Raw genomic sequence first — 20,257 nt, 5'->3', positions numbered from 1 at the left:
TTTGGACCCAGGAAGAGAATAGGATGGCATGTGTGGTTCTGTGTGGAAGTCACCAGTGCTTTCCAATAGCCTGAGAGCCACCCATGTGGTGGGCTGCGGGTCCCCTGCTGTCACTGCGTGCCTGCAGAGCTGGGAGAGTGCAGAGACACCCGCTTTCCGAGGGGGTGTGTCCCGAGATGTTGTGCGGAACACGCTGTTCCTCTCCCCAGCTGCGCATCTGTCCCCAGGTGTCTTCCTGTCGCTCAGCGTGTTGTGATGTCTTGGCTGCTTAGGAAGTGTTTGTCACCAAGACTGTTTATCCCTACTTCTCTTCCCTCCTGTCCCTCCACCTGTGCCCCTGGATGTCTGTTGGGGGGGGTGGTTCTCCCTTGGCTCCGTTGCCCCCGCACACACATGCAGCCCTGCCCCGGGCTCGGACCCCTCCCTTTCTCACTGGGCCCTGTTGCTGGGCTCTGGGTTGCCATAGTGACGGTTGCCAAGTCCCTGAGGCTGATAGCCAGCGATGGGGCTGTCGGCTCCATCCACGCGGGAGGCTGAGGGGGGCTTCCCATTGTGTGGAGAAGGGGATGTCGCCATGACAACCAACCCCCACTAAGGGGCAGGGACCAGCCCTTCCACCCCCCTCAAACCTCCCCACCTCCGGGGCTCCAGCGTGGGCTCCGAAGGACAGGAGTAAATTCCAGACAGCCCAGCACCTGGGCTCAGTTGGCAGCTCCCCTCCAGGCAGCTCCCCTCCCAGACCGTGGGCACCTCTCAGGCTCTGGGCATCCAGCTCAGACGGGGGAGGGGCCGGGGTCCCATTGGACAGAGCAGGGCAGGAGGACCCCTTGACCTCCAGGCAGATGGGAGACAGCAGGAGGGGACCTAAAGTCAGGGGAGGGGTGGGCAGGGCAGAGGTTGTGACCCCTGCTGACTGGCTCCAGAGATGCTCTGGTGCTCCTGACGGCTGCTTTTGTGGTTGGAGAATGGAGCTGGGTCTAGGGGGCTGGGCACCCAGGGTTTTTTAGGGAGGAAGAGCCTGGGGTATGGGTCCACAGGGAACTGCAGGGCAGGCGGCTTGGTGCCTGGGTCCCTGAGTCTTCTGGGTAGTCACGCCACTTCGGCCCACACTGGTCCCCAGCAGCAGAACTCCCCAAGTGGGGGTGCCTTGGGCAGGGGTGGTAGGGGGTACACTTGAACCCCTGAGCATGTTTTCTCCACTCTGTTTCTGACTGTGACTTGCCTTGTCTCTGGAGCTTTGGTTCAGCAACAGCACGTGTGGGCATCGGCTCACATACGTCCCCACTGGATGTCTCGGCAACTCCTGCCCCAGCCTGGGTTCCTCTCTCCCTCCCCTGGAGCTGGCTGCCTTCCTCTGCCTTCTCACCCAGCTCTGGCATCCCACGCCCCCCATACTGCCCACCTCAGCCCTCCAGCCCACCCAGCTGGGCATCCTGCCCCCCGCCCCCGCCGCAGTGCCCCCCTCAACCCTCCAGCCCACCCTGCCGGGCATCCCGTACCCCCCACCCCCGTACTGCCCACCTCACCCCTCCAGCCCAACCGGCTCCCCACCCTCCCCCCTTGGTTCCATGGGATCCAATTCTCATTTTGAAACCCTTTCTACTTGCCCTCCTTTCCCAACTCAAGCCCAGTCATTCTCCAGCCTTCTCGTCAACTTTTGAAGTTTTTAATTTTTTATTTTTTTTGGTTTTTGTTGTTCAAATTTCCCTTTTACAGTAAAACTATTGAGGCGACTGGCCTTACCCCGCCACCTCCCCCCATGGCAATACCAACTTCCTGTTCTCTGGAAGGAGCAATTAGAAAAACCAGAAAGGAGCTGGGAACTACAGCACCAGAGAGATGACTGGAGCTCTGGCGGACAAAGTGACCGTCGTGGCTGGTGACTGAGGTGGCCGACGTGGTGCCCAGGGGCAGCTCTGATCTCGTGAAACGGAGCTGGGAGGAGAAGAAGGCAACACCCGATTTGTGCACTACGGGGCAGGTAGAGAGAGGCACGTGCTGGTCGCTATGGAAACAGTGGAAGCGGCAAAGTACCACCGTCCCTAGACCAGTCAGTAGGCCACCATTTTGGTCACTGAGAAGGGAGCTGTGTCGGGTCTGAAGGGACGAGGAAGTGTACGATGTGATGAACAAGACAGCCCTCTGGGTTACTGGGGACAACACGTGGGTTCTGGGGATAGTCCTGTTGATTAACAGAGATTATACTTGGCTGGGGAGAGGGAAGCACGAGACAAACAGGGCCTGCCCCAGCCGACAGCAGTCACCTTGGCTGTCCTACAAGCAGCCCAGGGAACAGGGAAGGGAGGTCCCGGGAGGTGCCACCGGAGACCAGGGGAAATGTCCTCAGGCCACCCTGTCCTCTACCAGTTGGTTCCAGCTTCCTCCTGAAACAGGAAGTTCTTCCTGCCCCCCCACCCCACACCTCACAGAGTAAGAACCATCCACCGCCCCACACCCACCCCCCAAGACTAAGCCACTTGGAGTTCCAGCCAGACCACTTCCTGTTCCAGAAGCGCGACTTCCTGTCCTGGATGAAGGCACTTCCGGCGCCCGCGGCTCCGCTCCTGCCCCCTTGGCCAGGCCACGTCCATCCAGGGCCCCCCCCCCCCCCCCCCCCGGGCACTTCTTGTCTGGACAAGTCACTTCCCGGGCCAAGCGGGCCCCGTTCGGCGTCGGGCCCAATCCACACGCGTGTCCCGACCCGGTCGGATCTTGCTAGTGGCCACTGACAAAACAGGACACTTCTTCTCGCGGCAGCTGTCACGACCCAACCACCCCAGACGGGCTGGAGAGGAGGAGGCCCCGCTGCCCGCGCCCGCAGCCGGGCTGGAGGCCCCAAGCCTTCCCCATAAGGCCCCCGTTTTTGGCAGACTGAGGGGAGCGGGTGGTGAGAGAGGTCAGAAGGGGGAGCTGAGGGGGGGGATGCTGGTGTCCCCCCACCCGGGAGATGGGAGAGGCGGAGGAGAGGAAGCCAAGAGGGTAAAAGGAGACGCAGGGAGGGGGTCGCTAGGGAGAGGAACAGACCTAGAGACAGGAGAGAAAGAGAGAGGGAGAATCCGAAAGAGAGAGAGAGAGACAGAGAGAGAGAGAAGAGAAAAGAAGAGAAAAACAGTGAGAGGCAGAAAGGAGGAGGTGCCAACCAAAAGGCAGACTGTCCCCACCCCTAGCTCTGGGTGTGTGGGGGCACAAGGACGGCTGGGTCACGGTCAGAAGAGGACACTTGAGTCTCTGTGGGGGACCACGCAAGGCCAACCGAGGGTGGGAGTCGTGGGGAGTCCTAAACGTGGGGGAGGGGTCCACAACAGCGGGGGCAGAGGAGTTTGTGGGGCGAGGGGCCGAGGGGACGCTAGAGGTGTCCCTCCAGCTTTGACTCACTGGAGGGGGAGCCCCGCCCACCGAGAAGGGCTGGATCCAGAAGAGCCATGGAGGAGAAGCCCTCATACCTTGTAGTAGATGTTGGGGGGGCTCTGGGGGGGCCCATCCTGCACGATGTACACAGGATGCCCATAGTCACCACTCACCTTCTCATAGTGGGGACAGAACGGGGGTTCTGCGGCCCCACCGCCCCGCAGAGCTATCCCTAGCTCCCCAGGCTCAGCCTCTCGAGGCCCCATCCCACTGCCGCCCCCCAGGCCCAGAGACCCTCCCCTCCCGAAGGAGCCAGGACCAGGGTGGCGACTCTCCGAAGGCTTGGCCCGCCGTCTCCGCCAGCACATGGCACCCCCAGCCCCTGCCACGCCCAGCAAGAGCAGCGCCAGCCCCCCCGCTGCCCCGGCCACCGCGGGCATGCTGGGAGGGGGCAGGGGGCCTTCAGCACCCCGGGAGGTTGCATTGCTGGTGGGGTCACCTGGCAGGGAAGGGTGGAGGAGGAAAGAGGGGGAGGGGCTGAAGGAGCCACCTGGGCATCTGGACACCCAGCCTCGGGGGTCCCCATGGGCTTCCCCGGCAGTGCCCAAGCCCCCCTGGGGACCCCACCTCCCTTCCCCCAAAGCCCACTCCGAATCCAGGTGTGTCCAGCCCTTCAGCTCGGCGCCAAGCAGTTTCCCCACTTCTCGCAGCTCTGATTGAATTGGCTAATTAGTTCTAATCGAGTCTTTTCCTCATTTGGCTTCCACTTGCCTCCCACCCTCCTGTCCTCTCTTCTCTTTCCTGTATCACCGCCCCCCCCCCAGCTGAAGGCAGAGGGAAAGGGTGAAGGCAGGGCAGCTGGGGTCCGAGAGCACAGGACGCAGGGTGGTGGGGAGGCAGGAAGCTGGACCCCTTGCTCCTACCTGGCATGTTCTCCTTCCCAGGGTCCAGGCTGTGGGCTGCCCCCCGGTCTCGCTCCACGGGCATTTCAGACACAGGCTTTCTGGGGGCGGCCCCTCCTCGGGGACCTGGAGATGGGGAAGAACCAAGAAAGGGGCTGAGATGGCAGCCCCTGATCAATATGGGACTACCCCAGCCTCCCGGAGCTCCTGGGAGGTGTGCCCCAGCCCCTACTCACTTTGTCCCACTCGGAGAAGCACCTTCATGCCTCTAGTAAGGCACACGCCTCCCTGCAAACTCTCCAGGCCTTCCCGGGTCCCGTCGGAAGTGGCTGGGAGAGGAGAGCCAGAGGGAGAGGTTGGCCGCCCAGAGTCCAGCCCCTGGTCCGTCCCCATTCCTGGACTCAGACAGCTCTCCGGGGGTGGGGCAGGGGGGATAGGAAGGAATCAGGGGTCTCTCTGGGTTCCTCCTCTGCCCTCAGTCTCAGGGGCACCTCCCCCAGACCCTGCCCTCTGCCCAGCAGTACCAATTATGTAGTAATCGTGGTGCGAGCGGAACTCATGGCCCCAGAGGTTAGGGCTGTACTCCTGGAACTTAATGGTGAAACGGAGATCCAGGTCTGGCCGGTCACAAGTGAGGAGCAGGTTGGGGGCAGGGGGTGCCTCACAGCGCCGGCCCTGGGCACCCCCAACCAGGTACAGCTTGTAGAACTCGTAATTAGGAGACGAGTGGGGGCCAGGAGGCCGGGCCCGGGGGCAGAGGAGGTCTAGCCGGTCCCCGATCTGAGGGTACAGCACGTAACCACCCTCTGCTTGGAACCTGTCAGAGGGCGAGGTGGACAAGGAGCGGTATCAGAGGTCTGTCCCCCCACCCCATCCCCGCCAGAGCTTCGTCTCCTTCGCCTGCACATCCCTGCAGGCCAGCCTTCGCCTGTGGGCATGGCCTGCTCCCCCAGGTCAGGCGCTAAGGACTCAGCAGCAGCGGGAAGCCAGGCTCAGAGGTCGCTGGCCCCTTGGTGTGCCCAAATGCACTCTCCAGCCCGCCCTCACCACACGCACACTGCCATCTCTCGCTCCATCACTAGCGCCGTTGCCATGGCAACGGGATGCCAGTTACCAAGGAGCTGGCCTCTCTGGAACCACACAGCCCACCCATCCCAGGTGATTTCACTATTCCATGGCAGTCAACCATGGGGGCAGAGCCTCCCCTCCCCCAGGGCACCGCTGAATTTGAGGGCTTTCAGGGCAAGAGAAGGGTGGGGGTGGGGGTGGGGGTGGGGGTTACCCAGTGTGGAGGGTAATCCGGACCAGTGTCCCAAGTTAGCCAGGCAATGTGACAGGAGTTACATGCCTGGTCTGGCAATGGCCCTCAATGAAGCTAATGGGAAGCAGGGTGTGGGGGCCAGCTGCCCCAGACATCTCCCTACTCAGTACCCTCCTGCCCTGGGGCTCAGACTTCCCAGAGAAAGTCCCCTATTGCTCTGGGACTGACTTTGCTAACCACAGCCTCCAGGAGCCCACACCTCCTCTGCCCATGACTGCAGCCTCTCCCTGTGCATGAATGGGGACGGGGTCTCAGAGCTGGGTCCCCAGGGAGGACCGCCACTTGGGATTTTCCCAGACTCCTAAATGACCACTCCCTCCCATCCCCCATCACAAGGAGCCCCCAGAACACCCTACCTCTCCCTCTGCTCAACCCTATCAGAATAAGCCTAACTTACAGCCTCGGGCTGGACTCAGACCACAGCTGGGAGTTGGTGGGTAGCAGACTGAGAAAAGATGTTTGGGGTTATACCCAAAGAGACACAGCAGGGAGGGAGGCTGGGAAGTCAAGAAAAGACAAACAATAATCCTAGTTCTCCTTCAATGAGCATGTCATACATTCAAACACCTTACCTCTCTAATCCTCATAAAAGGTGGGAGGACTGAGGATACAAACTCAGAAAGGTTAAGTGGCATGCCCAAGGCCACACAGCTGAGAGCACCAGAGCTGGGACTAAGCCCTCAGATGCGGTGGGCTCCAAGCCCACCCCCTTCCCTTTCCCCTTCCCGTGGCCTCACACAGCCTCCCCAGGGGAAGTGGGTGGGAAGTTCGCAAAACACAGAACTCTTTTGCTTGCGGGGAGCGGGCTCCTCTTCGAGGCCAGGGGCCTGGATGACCTCCCAAGGGTTCCGTCCTACCCAGTGTGACTTGAAGTTTCATGTGACCCCTGGCCTTTTTTCAGAGCAAAGCAAGCAAGCCAGGGGAGGGTCTGGTGGAAGAGTTTGCAGCAAGGATGGGGGAGGGGGCAAGGGAGTCCTCTGGACTCTAGATGCAAGAGAGAAAAAAGGGGCTCCAGGCTTCTTCCAGAAAAGAAAAAAGAAAAAAAAAAAGTCTCCAAGCCAGGAAGGCAGGAATATCTTCTGGTTGGGAACGCCATCCGCCAAGGGTTCACTGACCCTCTGGCTGTGGGCAAGAGTTAGGGGACAGACGGTGTGGAGAGAGTCCAGAAGCCTTGGGTGAGTTGTCCCCAGGGCCCCCACACGGAGCCCCCTTCCCTCCCCTCCTCTACACCGAGTCCCTTCTGGGGAGGGAGGCACCCTGCCCTTCCCCTCCGCACTCCGCGGCACCTACTCAGCGGCTCTCTCGAGAGCTGACATTAACCAGGCTCCCTCTAAGCCCAGCCCCCGACAGGACACAGGTCCCTTGCAAACCCAAATAACCACTCCACCAGCCTCCCGGCGGCTACCCAGGAACTTTCGGATCCTTGCCCCTGAGGGTCCTTCCAACTCCCGACACATGGCTGTCGCCACCCACATCCAGCTCTGTCTGTCTGCGACCCGGGAGGGAGTCTGGCTCCCAATATCACCTCTGTCTCCCTCCCCATCAGCTCGCATCAGAGCACCAGCACCCCTCCCTCCGGCCTCCTCCCAGCTCCGAGAACCAGCCCCCCACCCACCCACCAAATCCCCAATGCGCCCCTACTCCCTGCCCGAATGGTGTGGGGTCTCCCCAGCCCGGGGCCACTCACCTCTTATTCGCCGAATTCCAGTAGACGGGCTCCAGGCTGAGCCCAGACACCAGCCCCAAAACGCCAAGCAGCAGCAGGGCCCCGACTCGCACGCCCCCCGGCCCAGAACGGGGGGCCCCCATGACCCCGCCAAGGCCTGGGGGGCGGGGCACCAACTCCCCCAAAGTCGCTCGCCCCCTGCGGTGACTGCCTCGGCGGGCCCGGCTCCTCGGCCCTGACCACCCCGGCGGCTGCCGCCCCCGGCTCCCACGCGGACCCGCTTCCTGCTCTGCCCGCGCCCCTGTCGCGGAGCGCTCAGCCCGCTAGAGCCCTTCCAGGGGCCGCCCGCGGGCGCCCTACGCCCCCGGCCCGCGCTCCGGCACCCCGGGATCGCGGGGCCGGCCTAAGTGGGGGACTGGGGCAGCCGGGGGCCGGGAGGGGGCGGCATGGGGCGCCGGTCGAGGGAACGAGGGAGGGGCGCGAGCCGGAGCCCCAGCCTCGCCGGGATTGAGGGCAGCGGGCTCGGGGAGGAAACCAGTGCCGAGCCCGGGAGGGGGGAGTTAAAGGAGTGGCGGGGAGGGGGAGAGGATGGCGGAGGGAAAAGCCGGAGCTGGAGCCGGCGTCGGAGCGGCGGCGGAGCCCGCAGCCCACGCCCCCCGCACCTCCCTCACCTCGCGCACCTCCCGCGCGCCCCGCCGCCGCCGCCCCCCGCGCCCCCTCCGTCCTCGCCCCCCCCCTCTCCCCCCCCCGCCGCCGCCGCCGCCCCGGCGCCTCTGCCCTGCGGCCCGGGGGCCGCCCGGGCGGCTGGAACCTTCCGCGCCCAAATCCAGAAAGGCGCTCGCCCTCGCCGCCCCGAGGAGCCCGGCCCCTCTAGCTCCCGCAGCCTCCTCCCCCTGCCCCCCCACCCCAGCCCGAAACGCCGCGGCGGCTCCCGGCAGGTCTGGGGAGAATAGTCATAACCTTGAAGGCTCCGCACTTCACAAAGTAGGCTGAGTTGGTCGTCACGACTACCTGTGCGAAGTGGGAGGAGCAGAGCCACAGGGCGCCCATTGTAGGGATGAAGAAACTGAGGCTCTGGATGGGGAGGGGTACCGAGACCAGCCCAAGGTCACACGGGGAGTGGGCGGTGCAGGCGGCCGGCCGGGTCGCCGCACTCCTGCTCCCAGGCCCTCTCGCGTTACCTGGGACGGGGCGCGAGTCAAGAGTTCGGGGGTAAACTGGGGCCCTCGCTGCCTGGCGGCGGGGAGAACCGGAGCCGGGGGAGAGGAAAGGGAGTACCTACAGCCCCAAACCCACATCAGCCGGAAGGGCTGTTTCCAATTATCCTGGGGGAAGGGAGGAGGATTTGCCTTTTCGGGTGTAAGAACCCTCGCTTTCAGCACCTCTGGGCAGATGTGACATTCCTCTCCCCGCCCAGCCTCACAGGCCTCCGGTAGCCTCGCTCTGACGGTGAGGTCCCAGTGAGATCCCCTGCCCGCGGGCTCTACAGAGCCCCCTTCTCAGTGCTCGACGAGGCTGGGGGTGGGGAGCGGCCACTGCCCGAAATAACACAGTCTCCCCCAACCCCCAAAGCGCGCAGATAAATGGAGACACACAGGACCGGTGACAGCTGCCGATTGAGCCGCTCCCGCCCGGGCCCCGCGTCTAGCGGGAATACGGAATGTGACGTCTGTGGCTTCTGGACACCTTTACTCCCTCGTGTGTGCCCTTGACTCTGGCTACTCAGTCGCCTGCCTCCTGGGGGAGTCCAGGGGAGGAGAGGCGGGCGCTCCCGCTCCCCTTCCCCCAGAGCTGAGTAATGGTCCCTCTGCTGCTGGGTGGTGGCGGCTAGTGTGGAGCGCGAGGGAGCGAATGTCTTGTCTGTCACCGTCTGCACGGTCTCACGCAGTCACACCCAGCAGTCTGACACACAGCGCCTGCCATTCCTGCTCAGCCACGCTCACCCTGACCCCTGCCGCCCCCACCTTGGGAGTGAGATTTCAAACAGGTTCCCCCCTTCAGTTTACCGAGTCGCCTAGCAACCCGCCAGTCAATGGCATGGAGCCCCACCCCCGCTCCCTTGACTTCACACCGAGCTCGGCAGTCCCATTGGCTCCCGCCTAGTCCCACCTCTCAACCCTGGTTTGGGGAACGATATGCCAGCCCCTTGTGCTACTGGACAGGGGAGCCCACTGGTACTCCTCCCAGCCCCATCTCCATCATGCGCCTCCCAAAAAAAGACACAAAGGCTCACGCACTGTATAAAACCTTTTTTTACAGAAACTCGCCCCCAGATTCCTGGGTCCCTCCCTGGCCCTTCTTGCCCTGGGGAGCATCGGCCACCCCGGTGCCCGGGCCCCCCCCACACCACCAGAGCTGAAGCTGACATTCAAGGTGGACGTGGCGCATGGAAAGCAGGGGAAGGTCCACCTCCTGCTCCCCTTCGTCCTCGCTCTCCACTGGCTCCGGAAACACACGCTGACCTGAGGCAGTGGCCAGTAGCGGCAGGCTGGGGTGCAGGCTGCAGGAAGAGACAAGGACGGCAGGGGTGCGTCAGCGACCCACCGCCCTCCTCACCCCCAACCCCAAGGTCCCTGGTAGTGGATCACCTCACTCCGTTCGTGCAGTCCTTCTGGGGCAGAAAACTCAGCACTGGCTCAGGCTTCCCGTCCAGTCCAGCCCCGCTGGTGTCCCACACGGACACAGCCCCGTTGGTGCTGCCGCTCACTAAGAACTGCCCCGTCCTGGGGAAGACAGACGCTTGGTGACATGGACTCCTCACCACCCCCGGGGTAGGGACCCGTCACATCCAGGGGCTCTGGCATCCCAAGGGCACTGGGACCCCAGGCAGGCAGGACCCGGTCACTCACGGATCCAGATCAAAGTAGATGCGCTGATTGGTGGCCACCTCTCGACTCAGGGACCACAGTGGGTGACTGGGCTGCCGAAGGTCCCAGCACAGCAGCTCGGCGTCCTGGAGACACAGAGCACAGGGGCCTGCAGTCTGGCCCTCCCCAGCTCACCCCTCCCCCGCTTAAGACATCCCTGTTTCCCAAAAGGTTTACAGATGCTCCCTTAGCTTGGGTTGAATTTTTTCCCACAGCTGTCCCCCAGCACAACACAGATGACATCCCCACCCCTGCCTTCTGTGCATCCTCTCTGGACTCACAGGGTGTGACCCCTACCTTGCGGGCTCCTGAAAAGAAGCGGTTGCCATCGGGGTGAAAGCAGAGGTGAGTGACACCTCCCTGGTGTCCTCCCAGCAAGGCAAGAGGGGAGCCGTCGTCACTGGCATACAGACCCAGGGAGCGGCCATAGGAGCCACAGGCGTAGAGGGGCTGGACGGCGCTGAAGGCTATGCAGGAGATGATTCCACTCTGGCCCTGTTTTTTGGCTACAGAAGGAAGGAACGAAGCTGGACAGAGGGCAGGACTACTGACACTAACCAAGCTAATCAGAGGCGCACTCAGTCTCCTGTCCCGTGAGCCCAGAATCAATGCCTCCCCTGTCCCGTTTGTCACAGCAGGATAAAGACCTCCAAGGCTCCCCAGCTCCTTCTATCCCCACAAAGGACCTAAACGCTCAAGACTTCTTTCTTCCTTCTCAAATCTGTGTCTTCTTAGAGGAATGGAAAGCTGAAGGCTTACAGGAAAACGAATCCGCTTCACTGCCAATTTCCTAGATGTACCAAGATTTTGGACAGTGAAAGGGACATGGCCAACAGGCCCTGGGCTCAGGAGGGAAGCATCTCCTTACCTCGCAGCTTGACCCTGGGAAGGTTCCGCCTGCTCCCTAACCTGCTTTCTCCTCTGTGCACTGAGTACAGCCTGCCTCCCTGGGCTGTCCAGAAGAGGATGGGCCACACCTGGTCCCCTGGCTCGCACAAGGGCCCTCTGGAAGGGGCAGTGCCCTTCTTCCTCCTCCCCTGGGAGGCACAGATGCTTACCAAACGTGGCTCGGACCTCACAGTCACGGCCGGGCCGGGCCGTGGAAAAGACGCGCACAGCCCTGTTGAAGCCACAGAAGAGCTGAGAGCCGTCCGGGGAGAAACAGAGCGAGTGAGCGGCAGTCAGCTCGTCCTGCGGGCAGGAAAGCACTGCAAACAGGCCCAGCAAAGCCTCCATTGTCCCCATGGAGGGAATGTGGGGCCAGGCTGAGCCCTGGGCCTGGGTGGGGAACTCCCTACCAGGTGGTTGTAGGCCCGAAAGGAAGCCCGGAGCTCTCCGGTGAATGCATCCCAGATGTGAATGGGGTTCTCCCGGCTGCTGCTGGCCACGCTGAGAGAGACACGGACACTGAGGTCCCGGTGCTGTCAAAGGAAGGGGAGGAAGCCAACTGACCGGCCCTCTCCGCTTGCATCTCAAGGGTACACCAGGCTGTCCTCCCCTAGAAACCCCTAGCAGCCCGTAGTTCCCTCTCAGTAGAGGGTCCCCTTGAAAGGGAGGCGGGGCGGGGGGGTACGGGGGGTACGGGATGGGACGGGAAGGGAAGGGAAGGGAAGGCAGGGGGCAGCAAAGGATGTCACTTACTAGGAAGTGTCTGGCTCGGCGGAAGACATCAGAGAAAACCAACAATAATCATAGATGGTGTCACCTTCCACCATGCGGAGGACAGGAGCCTGCGCAGAGATGCAGGGATGCCTGGGTCACTGGCAGGAAAAGGGGGCAGAGTCACGCCTCTAGCAGGGTCAGGACAGAGTGGCGCTGTCGGCACTTGACCAGGCACAAGGCAGACGGGGTTAACAGGAAGAACAGAATCCTGATCTCTGTGTCCGAGGGTCAGCTTAGACCTTGAGGTCAGATGTGGGCCGCCAAAAGGCCCACAGGCTTATCATTTTGCTTTTTATACACTTAGAAGCAAAGAATATCCCCACACAAAGACCAAGAACCAACTACTGATACGCTTCCTGAGCACCTACTAGATCCCACTCGATCCTTAAAAAAATTATTAAGTAGTTTGGGGCGCCTGCGTGGCTCAGAGGGTTAAAGCCTCTGCCTTCGGCTTAGGTCATGATCCCAGGGTCCTGAGATTAAGCCCCACATTGGGCTCTCTGCTCAGCAGGGAGCCTGCTTCCTCCTCTCTCTCCCTGCCTGCCTCTCTCCCTACTTGTGATCTCTGTGAAATAAAAAAAGTCTTTAAAAAAAAAAAAAGTATTAAGTGGTCCAAACATGCAAAGGTTTTTTTTTTTGGTTTTGGGGGCTTTTTTGATAAGACAGCAAAACAAAGTTTATGCAGTGATGGTACAAAACCCCTGAAGAGAGAGGGGACCAGAGAGGGCTGCCCAGCAAAGAAGTATTTTTCAAAAACTCTTGTGACTCCTCCAATCAGCTTATAAAGTAAAATATAACAGTTAAAACTTCTTCCCAAGGAAACCTGCCCTCAGAGGTAAACAAATTTGTCATTCTCATACATCTCTTTAAAAATACGTTCTTACTGGGGCGCCTCATGGCTTTTTGGGTTAAGTGTTCAACTCTGGATTTGGGCTCAGATCACGATCTCAGGGTCCCAGGATCGAGCCCCGTGTTGGGCTCCAAGGTCAGCGTGGAGTCTGTTTAATCTCTCTCCCTTTGCACACACACGGTCACTCGCTTGCTCTAACAAATAATAAATCTTTAAGAAAAAATACATTCATACAAAAAACACCCCAAACATCATTGTCTTGGATGCCTTTCCGTTCAGTGCCCACAGTGCCAGATGGGTGACCTCCCTTTGCGACCTGGAGATGTCACCACAGTGCCGTGTGAGCTCTAACTTAGGCCCCTCCGCAGCGGGACAGCAGCGTGCTCACTGCCTTCCTCTGCTGATGGGTCACTGGTGTCTCCATATTCCAGCGGGCGTGCCCGGAGGGTCCCAGAGCACGTGTGCGAGGACAGCTCTGCAGCATACACGTCGTCCCTTCCGCTAGGATGCACTCCAGCCGAAGCGCCCATTGGCAACCCGGGGCTGCCTGCTGCTCGGCGTCCCGTGGAAGTCAGCTCATCTGGAAGGGACCTGGCTCCCGCTTCCTTGAACCTTCCGCTCCCCCTGGGCTCCGCAGCCAGACGTCTAAGCCTCCCATCTGAGCACAGCCTTGACCCCAACCTCTTCACTCCCTTTCCCCTCCTGGTCCAGCCTGTCTGCAACCGGGACATGAGCCCCGCTCATGGGGCTGCTGGGGACCTGAGCCCGCCAGGCCCACCTCCCGGGGCTCTCCTGAACGTGTGCGCTCCCTCCCAGTGCCAGGCCCAACCGCTGCCATCCTGCCAGTGTCACCACAACACGGCAAGTACTCCAGGCTGCTCCACGCTGCAGCCAGCTGCAGGCCCCAGAGACCTTGCTAAGCTGGAAATCTGTCCAGCAACACACTCCTGCTTAAAATGTTTAGCGAGCCCACATACTCTCAGCGTGAGCCCCAACCTCCTTACCAGGGGACAGGCCCCTACTCCCCTCTCACGGCTCATCCCTCCAGACTCACTCCTTTAAAATCTCCCTCCCGTTTTAACTGCCAGTCCCCAGAAGGTGCCAACTCACCCCAATCTGCAGACTTTCACTCGCGTCCAGGTCTGGAATGTTCTCCCTTCAGCTCCCTCAACAACTCCTTCTGGTTGAATCCTAATCACCCTTCTGGTCTCTTAGACGCTTCTTCCATGGGAAGGCCCTCCCTAACCCCTCAGCAGAGTAAGCTGCTCCGCTCCGGGTTCCTACAGCCCTCCATGCCCCTCACCCCGCACCATACCCGTCTGAGGAAGTAAGGATCCTGTCTGGCTCACCCGTCTCCCCAGCACCTAGTGTATCATCAGCAGTCAGCGTCAAACGTCTTAATGAGTGAAGACAGGAAACTGTTCCAGTAACATAAGGCCCCGATAATAAGACCTGAATTAAAGCAAGGGCAGCAGCGTGTGCAGAAGCAGATGGATCTGAAAGCTCGGGGCGGGAGGGGGGGGTGCTTGATGGAATCTGGCCATTAACTGGAGGTCGGGGTCAGGGAAAAGGAAGATTAAAGCATGAGACCCGGCTTTCTGGTTTGGATACCCCAAGTCACCAAGATGGTGGAAAGACTTGGGGTGTACAGGAGAGCCATAAGGTGCCCCCATCCCTGGTGGATGAAGAAGACTCAGACAATGTAAGCCTCGAAGGAAAAGTCTTTACAAAGAGAGGGCATGATGGTCTAAGTATGGCTTCTAGGAACGAGGACAGCCCCCCTCCCTGAACCTGAGATATACGGGGCACAGAGGATGTGGGGTCTCCCCTGGGTAAGGTTAGAGGGAGTGAAGGCCTCGGGTGAGATCTCCACAGTAGGGAGACACTCAGGGCCGAGGCCGGGGAGTTAGCAACGGGAGTTCCAGAAAGCTCTGTGAAAAGTCAGAGACAGGAGGAGAGGAATTAGGAGACTATGTTGGGAAGAAGAAAGGGGTATCGGGAAATACTCCAACTGGGCCTCCCCCATTTGCACACACTGAGCTTGTAGACCCAGCCAGTAGATTGTCTAGGAGTGAAGTTGTGACAGGCCTGGACGTACACACTAACAGTGCAGGACACAACGCAAATACCGACGCTACCAACCCAGGGTCTTTCTTGCTCTTAAGATCTCTCTTATGAGAAAAATCTCCGGGGCGCCTGGGTGGCTCAGTGGGTTAAGCCGCTGCCTTCCGCTCAGGTCATGATCTCAGGGTCCTGGGATTGAGTCCCGCATCGGGCTCTCTGCTCAGCAGGGAGCCTGCTTCCCTCTCTCTCTCTGCCTGCCTCTCAGTCTACTTGTGATTTCTCTCTGTCAAATAAATAAATAAAATCCTTAAAGAAAAGAAAAGAAAAGAAAAGAAAAATCTCCATCAAAACACGCGAAGGTGGCCACTGGACAATTTATGATACAAAACTCCTGGAAACCCGACTGTCTGGGTACAGGAATGACTGATCCAAGGCCCCCACCACAGCATCAGACACAAGGACACGAACCGTGGAGACCACTTGGGACACGACTGTTAAGAAATAAAGCAGTAGCTATACAACCACCGTCTACAGGCTCACGACCTCGGAGAATGCTTCCGAGGAGTACAAGCTTGGAAAATATGGACAGGTAAAGGTAAGGGCTGACTTCTGTAGAGCGGTGGCTGATGACTACGGCTTTCTCCCTTTCCAGCATTCCTGTTCCTCGTAAACCGGCCAGTGCGATCCATTCCCAGCCGGCCACATTTTCAGACGCTCTTCTCAACAGCCCCGCTCCTGGGCTCTTGCAGAAGAGCCCAGCACACCTGTCTGTCCCCGAGACCCCACTGGTTTCTGCTTCAAGAACCACGGGCAAGTGCAGGGAGGTGGGACCCGCTCCCTGCCTCCCTCCCCACAGATTTCCAAGGCTCTCGGTGACATTCACTCCCACAGTGATGTTCACTCCCACTGCGACCCGAGAGCTCAGTCCTCTCTGTGCCCAGTGTGTTCTACCCCCAATGTCAGCTCAGTTCGCTCCCTCCCTTCCTTCACGTTTCTGCTCAAACATCACCTTAACAGTGAGATCTTTCCCAACCGTGCTTTTTAAAATTTGCAGTCTGCGGCCCGGTCCCCCTGCTCACTTTATTTTTCTTCACGGCACCTGCCAGGTAAACCGCTTACTTGGTCACTTCTTTAGTGCCTATCCCTGTGCTAGGTTATTGGCTATCACACAAAGAGGACGGGGACTTGTGTGTGTCCGTTTTCCCGACTAATCCGAGCACCTGAAACAGGGCCTGGCACATAGGATGAGCTCCACAGAAATGTGTTCACCAAAGGAATCATCAAAAGAACGAGTGGGTCCCTCCAACACTGCTCTCTCCCAGTGGCTCGCCTTCCGGAGCACCCGCAGCCACCGCCTTCCCTTGTCATCGGCCGCCACTCCCATAGCTGAGTCCCGCACCCTGTCACACCCCAGCCTCTGCCTCTACCGTCTCCCACCCAGCTGACTTGCTCTGTTTCTGCCACAATTATTCTGCTTCATCAAGAGTGCATTTCCAGTCCATTTCCTGCCCTGCTTTACATTCGAAACAACCAGCTTCACAGCCTGTCCTGCGGAGGCTCTCAGGACCCCCGTCCTTCTCTGCCGTCAAGCCCAGCCCGACAAGCCCCTTATTCCAGGCCTGACTCAACTAATACCGATGACTAGCATTTACTGAAAATAAAACAGGCCCCAGTTCGTCCACGTTATGTTAGTTCCTTTAATTCCCCCAGCTACCCCATGAGCTGGGCGCCACAACGCCCATCCTCACTTTACCAACCGAGAAAATAAGCCCGTTCACTGGCTGCGGAGAGACAGGTGAGTGATGCAGTCACAGGGCCTCACTTTAGATGAGTGGCAGCAAATTTCCAGGGGGCGCTGAGCACAGAACAGCCACACTACCACGTTCCTTGCTGCCTCAGATCTCTGCCTCCCCCGGACCAATCATTCACACCTTCTCCGCTACCCCATGCACCCGCTTCCTTCAACTGATAACCTCCCTTTATGTTGCGCCGAGAAGCCAAGCGAGAGGAGATGTGGAAATCCTCCAACCACCAGCGAGCTGCCTCTCTTCCTACTCCAGGGGAGGACTTTGCATCTAACAAGGTCCTCAGCCTGCCCCTCAGGGACCTGTTCCCCGACCCTCCCAGCACCAATTCCTCCGTTTCCCGGCTTATTCCCGACCCTGCGGAAGCACCCTGTTAGCCCTTCTTTGGCCCCATATTCCTCCGGTCACCATTCCATTTCTCAACTCCCTTCCACAAGAAAACCTTCCAAAGAATCGTCTCCACCTTCTCTTCCCCTCATCCTACTCAGCTGCCACCGTCACTCCTTGGAACGTGTTCTTGCCAAGGTCACTGTCTTCTTGGGTCATTCTCTCAATGTGTCTCAGCCCCAACAACATGAAACCTGACTCTTTGCGTCTGCTTCTGCCACCCCTGCTGCCCTCCACTCCGTTTGCTGGAGTGCTTGGGGCTTTGCTAGTCCCCTCTATCCCCAGCTACACTCCAGACTGGATCCGTTCACAAAACACCAGGTACCATCCACATGCGACTCCGCTTCCCAAACTACACCCCCAACCCCAACGTCTCCCTCAGCTTCACATTTCACAGATCTAAGGACCCCTGACTTGCCCCCATACCTCTTCCTATCCGTTTCCTCCTGGGAAATTGTGCCACGACCTACCCAGCTGCAAACACCTGGACCCTTGATTGATTCCCCCCCCCCACACCTCCACGTCCTACAAAACACATCTCGGATCCATTCACGCCTCACCATTTCTCCTGCTGCCACCACTTCTCACCCAAACCGTGACAGACACATTCACTTTTGCTCACCATAACCTCTTCTTTAAACTTCCACCATCTGGGGCGCCTGGGTGGCTCAGTTGGTTAAGCAACTGCCTTCGGCTCAGGTCATGATCTCGGAGTCCTGGGATCCAGTCCCACATCGGGCTCCTGGCTCCATGGGGAGTCTCTTCTCCCTCTGACCTTCCCTCCCATGCTCTCTCACTCTGTCTCTCTCAAATAAATAAAATCTTAAAAAAAAAAAAAATCATTTAAACTTCCACCATCATTCTGCTCTTCTGTTTTAAAACTCTCCTCCGGTTTCCCAACACCAAATGGCCGACCCACCAGATGCAACACAGCATGGGTCACGGCATCCATCCTCACTTCCCCCCTCACTGGCCTCAGTCCATGCATGCGGCCTCCTTTCTGTTCCCTGAACACACAAAGCTCCTGCTCCATTCTGGGTCTCTGTAGTGTCACTGCCTCTTCCTGCACGGCTCCTTCTACAGCCCTCGACGTGACTCATCCCACCGTCCCTCACATCTCAGCTCAAACTTCTCTTCTTCTGAGGGCTCCTTCCTAACCACTGTACCTAAAATGATCTCCTCTAACCAGTCCCTCCTCATCCCGTTTCTTCCCTCCACGACATGTATCATGATGCGGGATGAACCTTGTTCTTTATCGGTTTGTGTCTGTGTCATCGAGCTCCCCACAAGAAAGCAAGCCAGCTCTTCATCTGCCACCTTCCGCCCTTTATCCCAGCGGCAGACACACTAACTGACATGTCGGTGGTCATTCAATAAACATCTAAGTCACTGAAACGCTGCCCTGAGAAAGCTCCTACTCTCATACAGAAAGCATGTATTCCCGACTAAAGGAAAACTGGATGCCTCTTAAACACCTGCACATCCTGGACAGGAAATGCCGCCTGCATACACTCATGCAAAAACGTCCTGTGTGTGAACAGCAATCACGTGATGCAACTTTCTCCACCCACATGAGGGACTGAAATGTGCAGCCCCCCGTGAGAGGGCACAGGTAGCTCCTACCCTTACCATCTCCGAATATTCCAGCTGCTCATCCTCACTGTACAGCTCAGGGGGCAGATTATAAATCCGCAGGACGTTATCAGCACTATTGGTCAAGATGCAGGAACCATCAGGGGCCCTGTAGGAACAGGGAAAAGTTAGAAAGCTGGACAGGGCTCTATTTTCCAAGTGCAGGACTAAGACTGAGCCTACGCCTGCCACAGGTAAGCCTCCCACCCCACGCAAGGCCTTGAGGAAAGCAGAAGACACAGAACCCTACATGAAATGTAAACTCAGTGCAAGAAGACCTCTTACTTCTTCTCCCAGATAACTGGGATTTTTATTTTATGGCGAAAATACTGAGCACGGTTATCTCCCGGCCCCATTACCCTAACTTACCACTTGCAGCCTTTCAAGAAGTTCTCGGGTTGGGTGCTGAACTCTGACCAGGAACCACTGAGAAACCGAGGTAGCTGGGAAAAGCTGTAGTTCCAAGTGCTAGAAGGAAGATGGGGGAGGGGGACGATAAGAAGGGGGTCGGCAAGCAAGGAGGAAGCGGGCCTGCACAAGCGGGGCCAAGAACGAGTGGTGCACTTCCACGCATCTCCCACTCCCGATCTCCTCCGGCCGCAACGGTCCCCATCCCCACTTACGGGTATCCCTCGTCCTCCGGGGCGGGGTCCTCAGACATGCCTTCCCCGGCCTCCCCCGGCCCCGACTCTGGCGCGTTCGCCTCTTCTGCAGGAAGGCTCACGTTTTCGCAAAGTTCGGGCTCCTCGATTCGAGGGCTCAACTCCCGAGGAGCAGCGAGGCCCACCTCCGGGGCGGGGGAGGAAGAAGCGGAGCCGCCCGCCCCCGCCTCCTGGGAACCAGCCGCGGGATCCGGGGACTGGCGCGGCGGATCGTCCCCGGCTGGGGGCTCGTCACCGTCCACGGGGGGCGGTGGCGGCAGCAGGGCGGGATCCGTACTTCCGTCGGCCGGGGAGGCCGGAGCGGGGGCCTGGTCCGCAGCAAGGCAGTCCGCGGCCAACCCGGGCGCCTCGGGCGCGCTCATGCTGCCGAAGAAGCGCGGGCGCCGGCCTCGGCCGCAAGCCTCGTCCCGTTGGACCCACAGCGCCCCGAAGTTCACCCTGCTCCCGGACGCAGACCTGAGAACCCGCGGGGCCTTCTGCCTTCTTCCGGGAGGGCACGGCAGACCCCCGGGAGGAAAGGCCAACCGGTGAACGCGGCTAGACCGCAAGCACAGAGTCCCTCAGCCCCGCGGGTCGCCGAGAGCCGCTCGCTCTCGCGGGATTTGGCCCCACCTTTCCATTGGCCCTCCGCATCCCCGATCACATTTCGCGGGCGACCCACGGGAGGGGCGGGGCAGGCACGCAACAGGCCACGCAGGATCGTTCCCATCGAGCCGCGGGGCCCCTGGTGGCTGCCGGGTGTTGTAGTCCGAGAGCTTCTGCCTCGGCGAGAAGAGTCTGAGCTCCCCCTGCCGTCTCGATCGCGCACTCTTAAAGTACCCACTGCCTCCCTCACCGGCAGAGGGCGCGAGCGCTGTGTCTGATTTTACAGGTTTTGACCCTCTTTTGCTTCTCATGCCACCAAATTCCTGACTTCGATCTCTTTCCATTCATTCGTTCGGTGTTTATTAGGGAGCCCATCCTTGCTCCCAGTCCTGCACTAGCACTGGGAGAGACAACAATGGATACGATGGGAGGCAAGGTCTCTGCCCCTAAGGCTCATGCTGCTGTGAGTTCAAGGCGAGGAGAAATCTTTGCGGAGAAAGGTTGGG

General features: G+C 59.6%; 2 protein-coding genes across 2 annotated transcripts; both read right to left on the bottom strand.

Moving 5' to 3' along the window:
• Nucleotides 1–2,933: 2,933 nt before the first annotated feature.
• EFNB3 (ephrin B3) lies at nt 2,934–7,380 on the bottom strand. Its single transcript, XM_044250595.1, has 5 exons — nt 7,259–7,380; nt 4,775–5,067; nt 4,487–4,579; nt 4,272–4,376; nt 2,934–3,847 (listed from the first exon to the last, which is right to left on the bottom strand). The coding sequence occupies exons 1-5, from the start codon at nt 7,378–7,380 to the stop codon at nt 3,438–3,440; spliced, it is 1,023 nt and encodes a 340-aa protein (XP_044106530.1). The 3' UTR covers nt 2,934–3,437.
• A 2,091-nt stretch (nt 7,381–9,471) lies between these two features.
• Nucleotides 9,472–19,596, bottom strand: WRAP53 (WD repeat containing antisense to TP53). Its single transcript, XM_044249001.1, has 10 exons — nt 19,128–19,596; nt 18,874–18,972; nt 18,502–18,613; nt 11,746–11,834; nt 11,403–11,493; nt 11,163–11,295; nt 10,402–10,610; nt 10,087–10,190; nt 9,826–9,960; nt 9,472–9,737 (listed from the first exon to the last, which is right to left on the bottom strand). The coding sequence occupies exons 1-10, from the start codon at nt 19,526–19,528 to the stop codon at nt 9,491–9,493; spliced, it is 1,620 nt and encodes a 539-aa protein (XP_044104936.1). The 5' UTR covers nt 19,529–19,596; the 3' UTR covers nt 9,472–9,490.
• Between the last annotated feature and the right edge of the window lie 661 nt (nt 19,597–20,257).

Source organism: Neovison vison, chromosome 5 (genome assembly GCF_020171115.1).
Source record: "Neovison vison isolate M4711 chromosome 5, ASM_NN_V1, whole genome shotgun sequence".
Lineage (NCBI taxonomy): Eukaryota > Metazoa > Chordata > Mammalia > Carnivora > Mustelidae > Neogale > Neogale vison.
The sequence above is the reverse complement of the archived record's forward strand: the minus strand, read 5'-3'. Positions and strand labels throughout refer to the sequence as shown.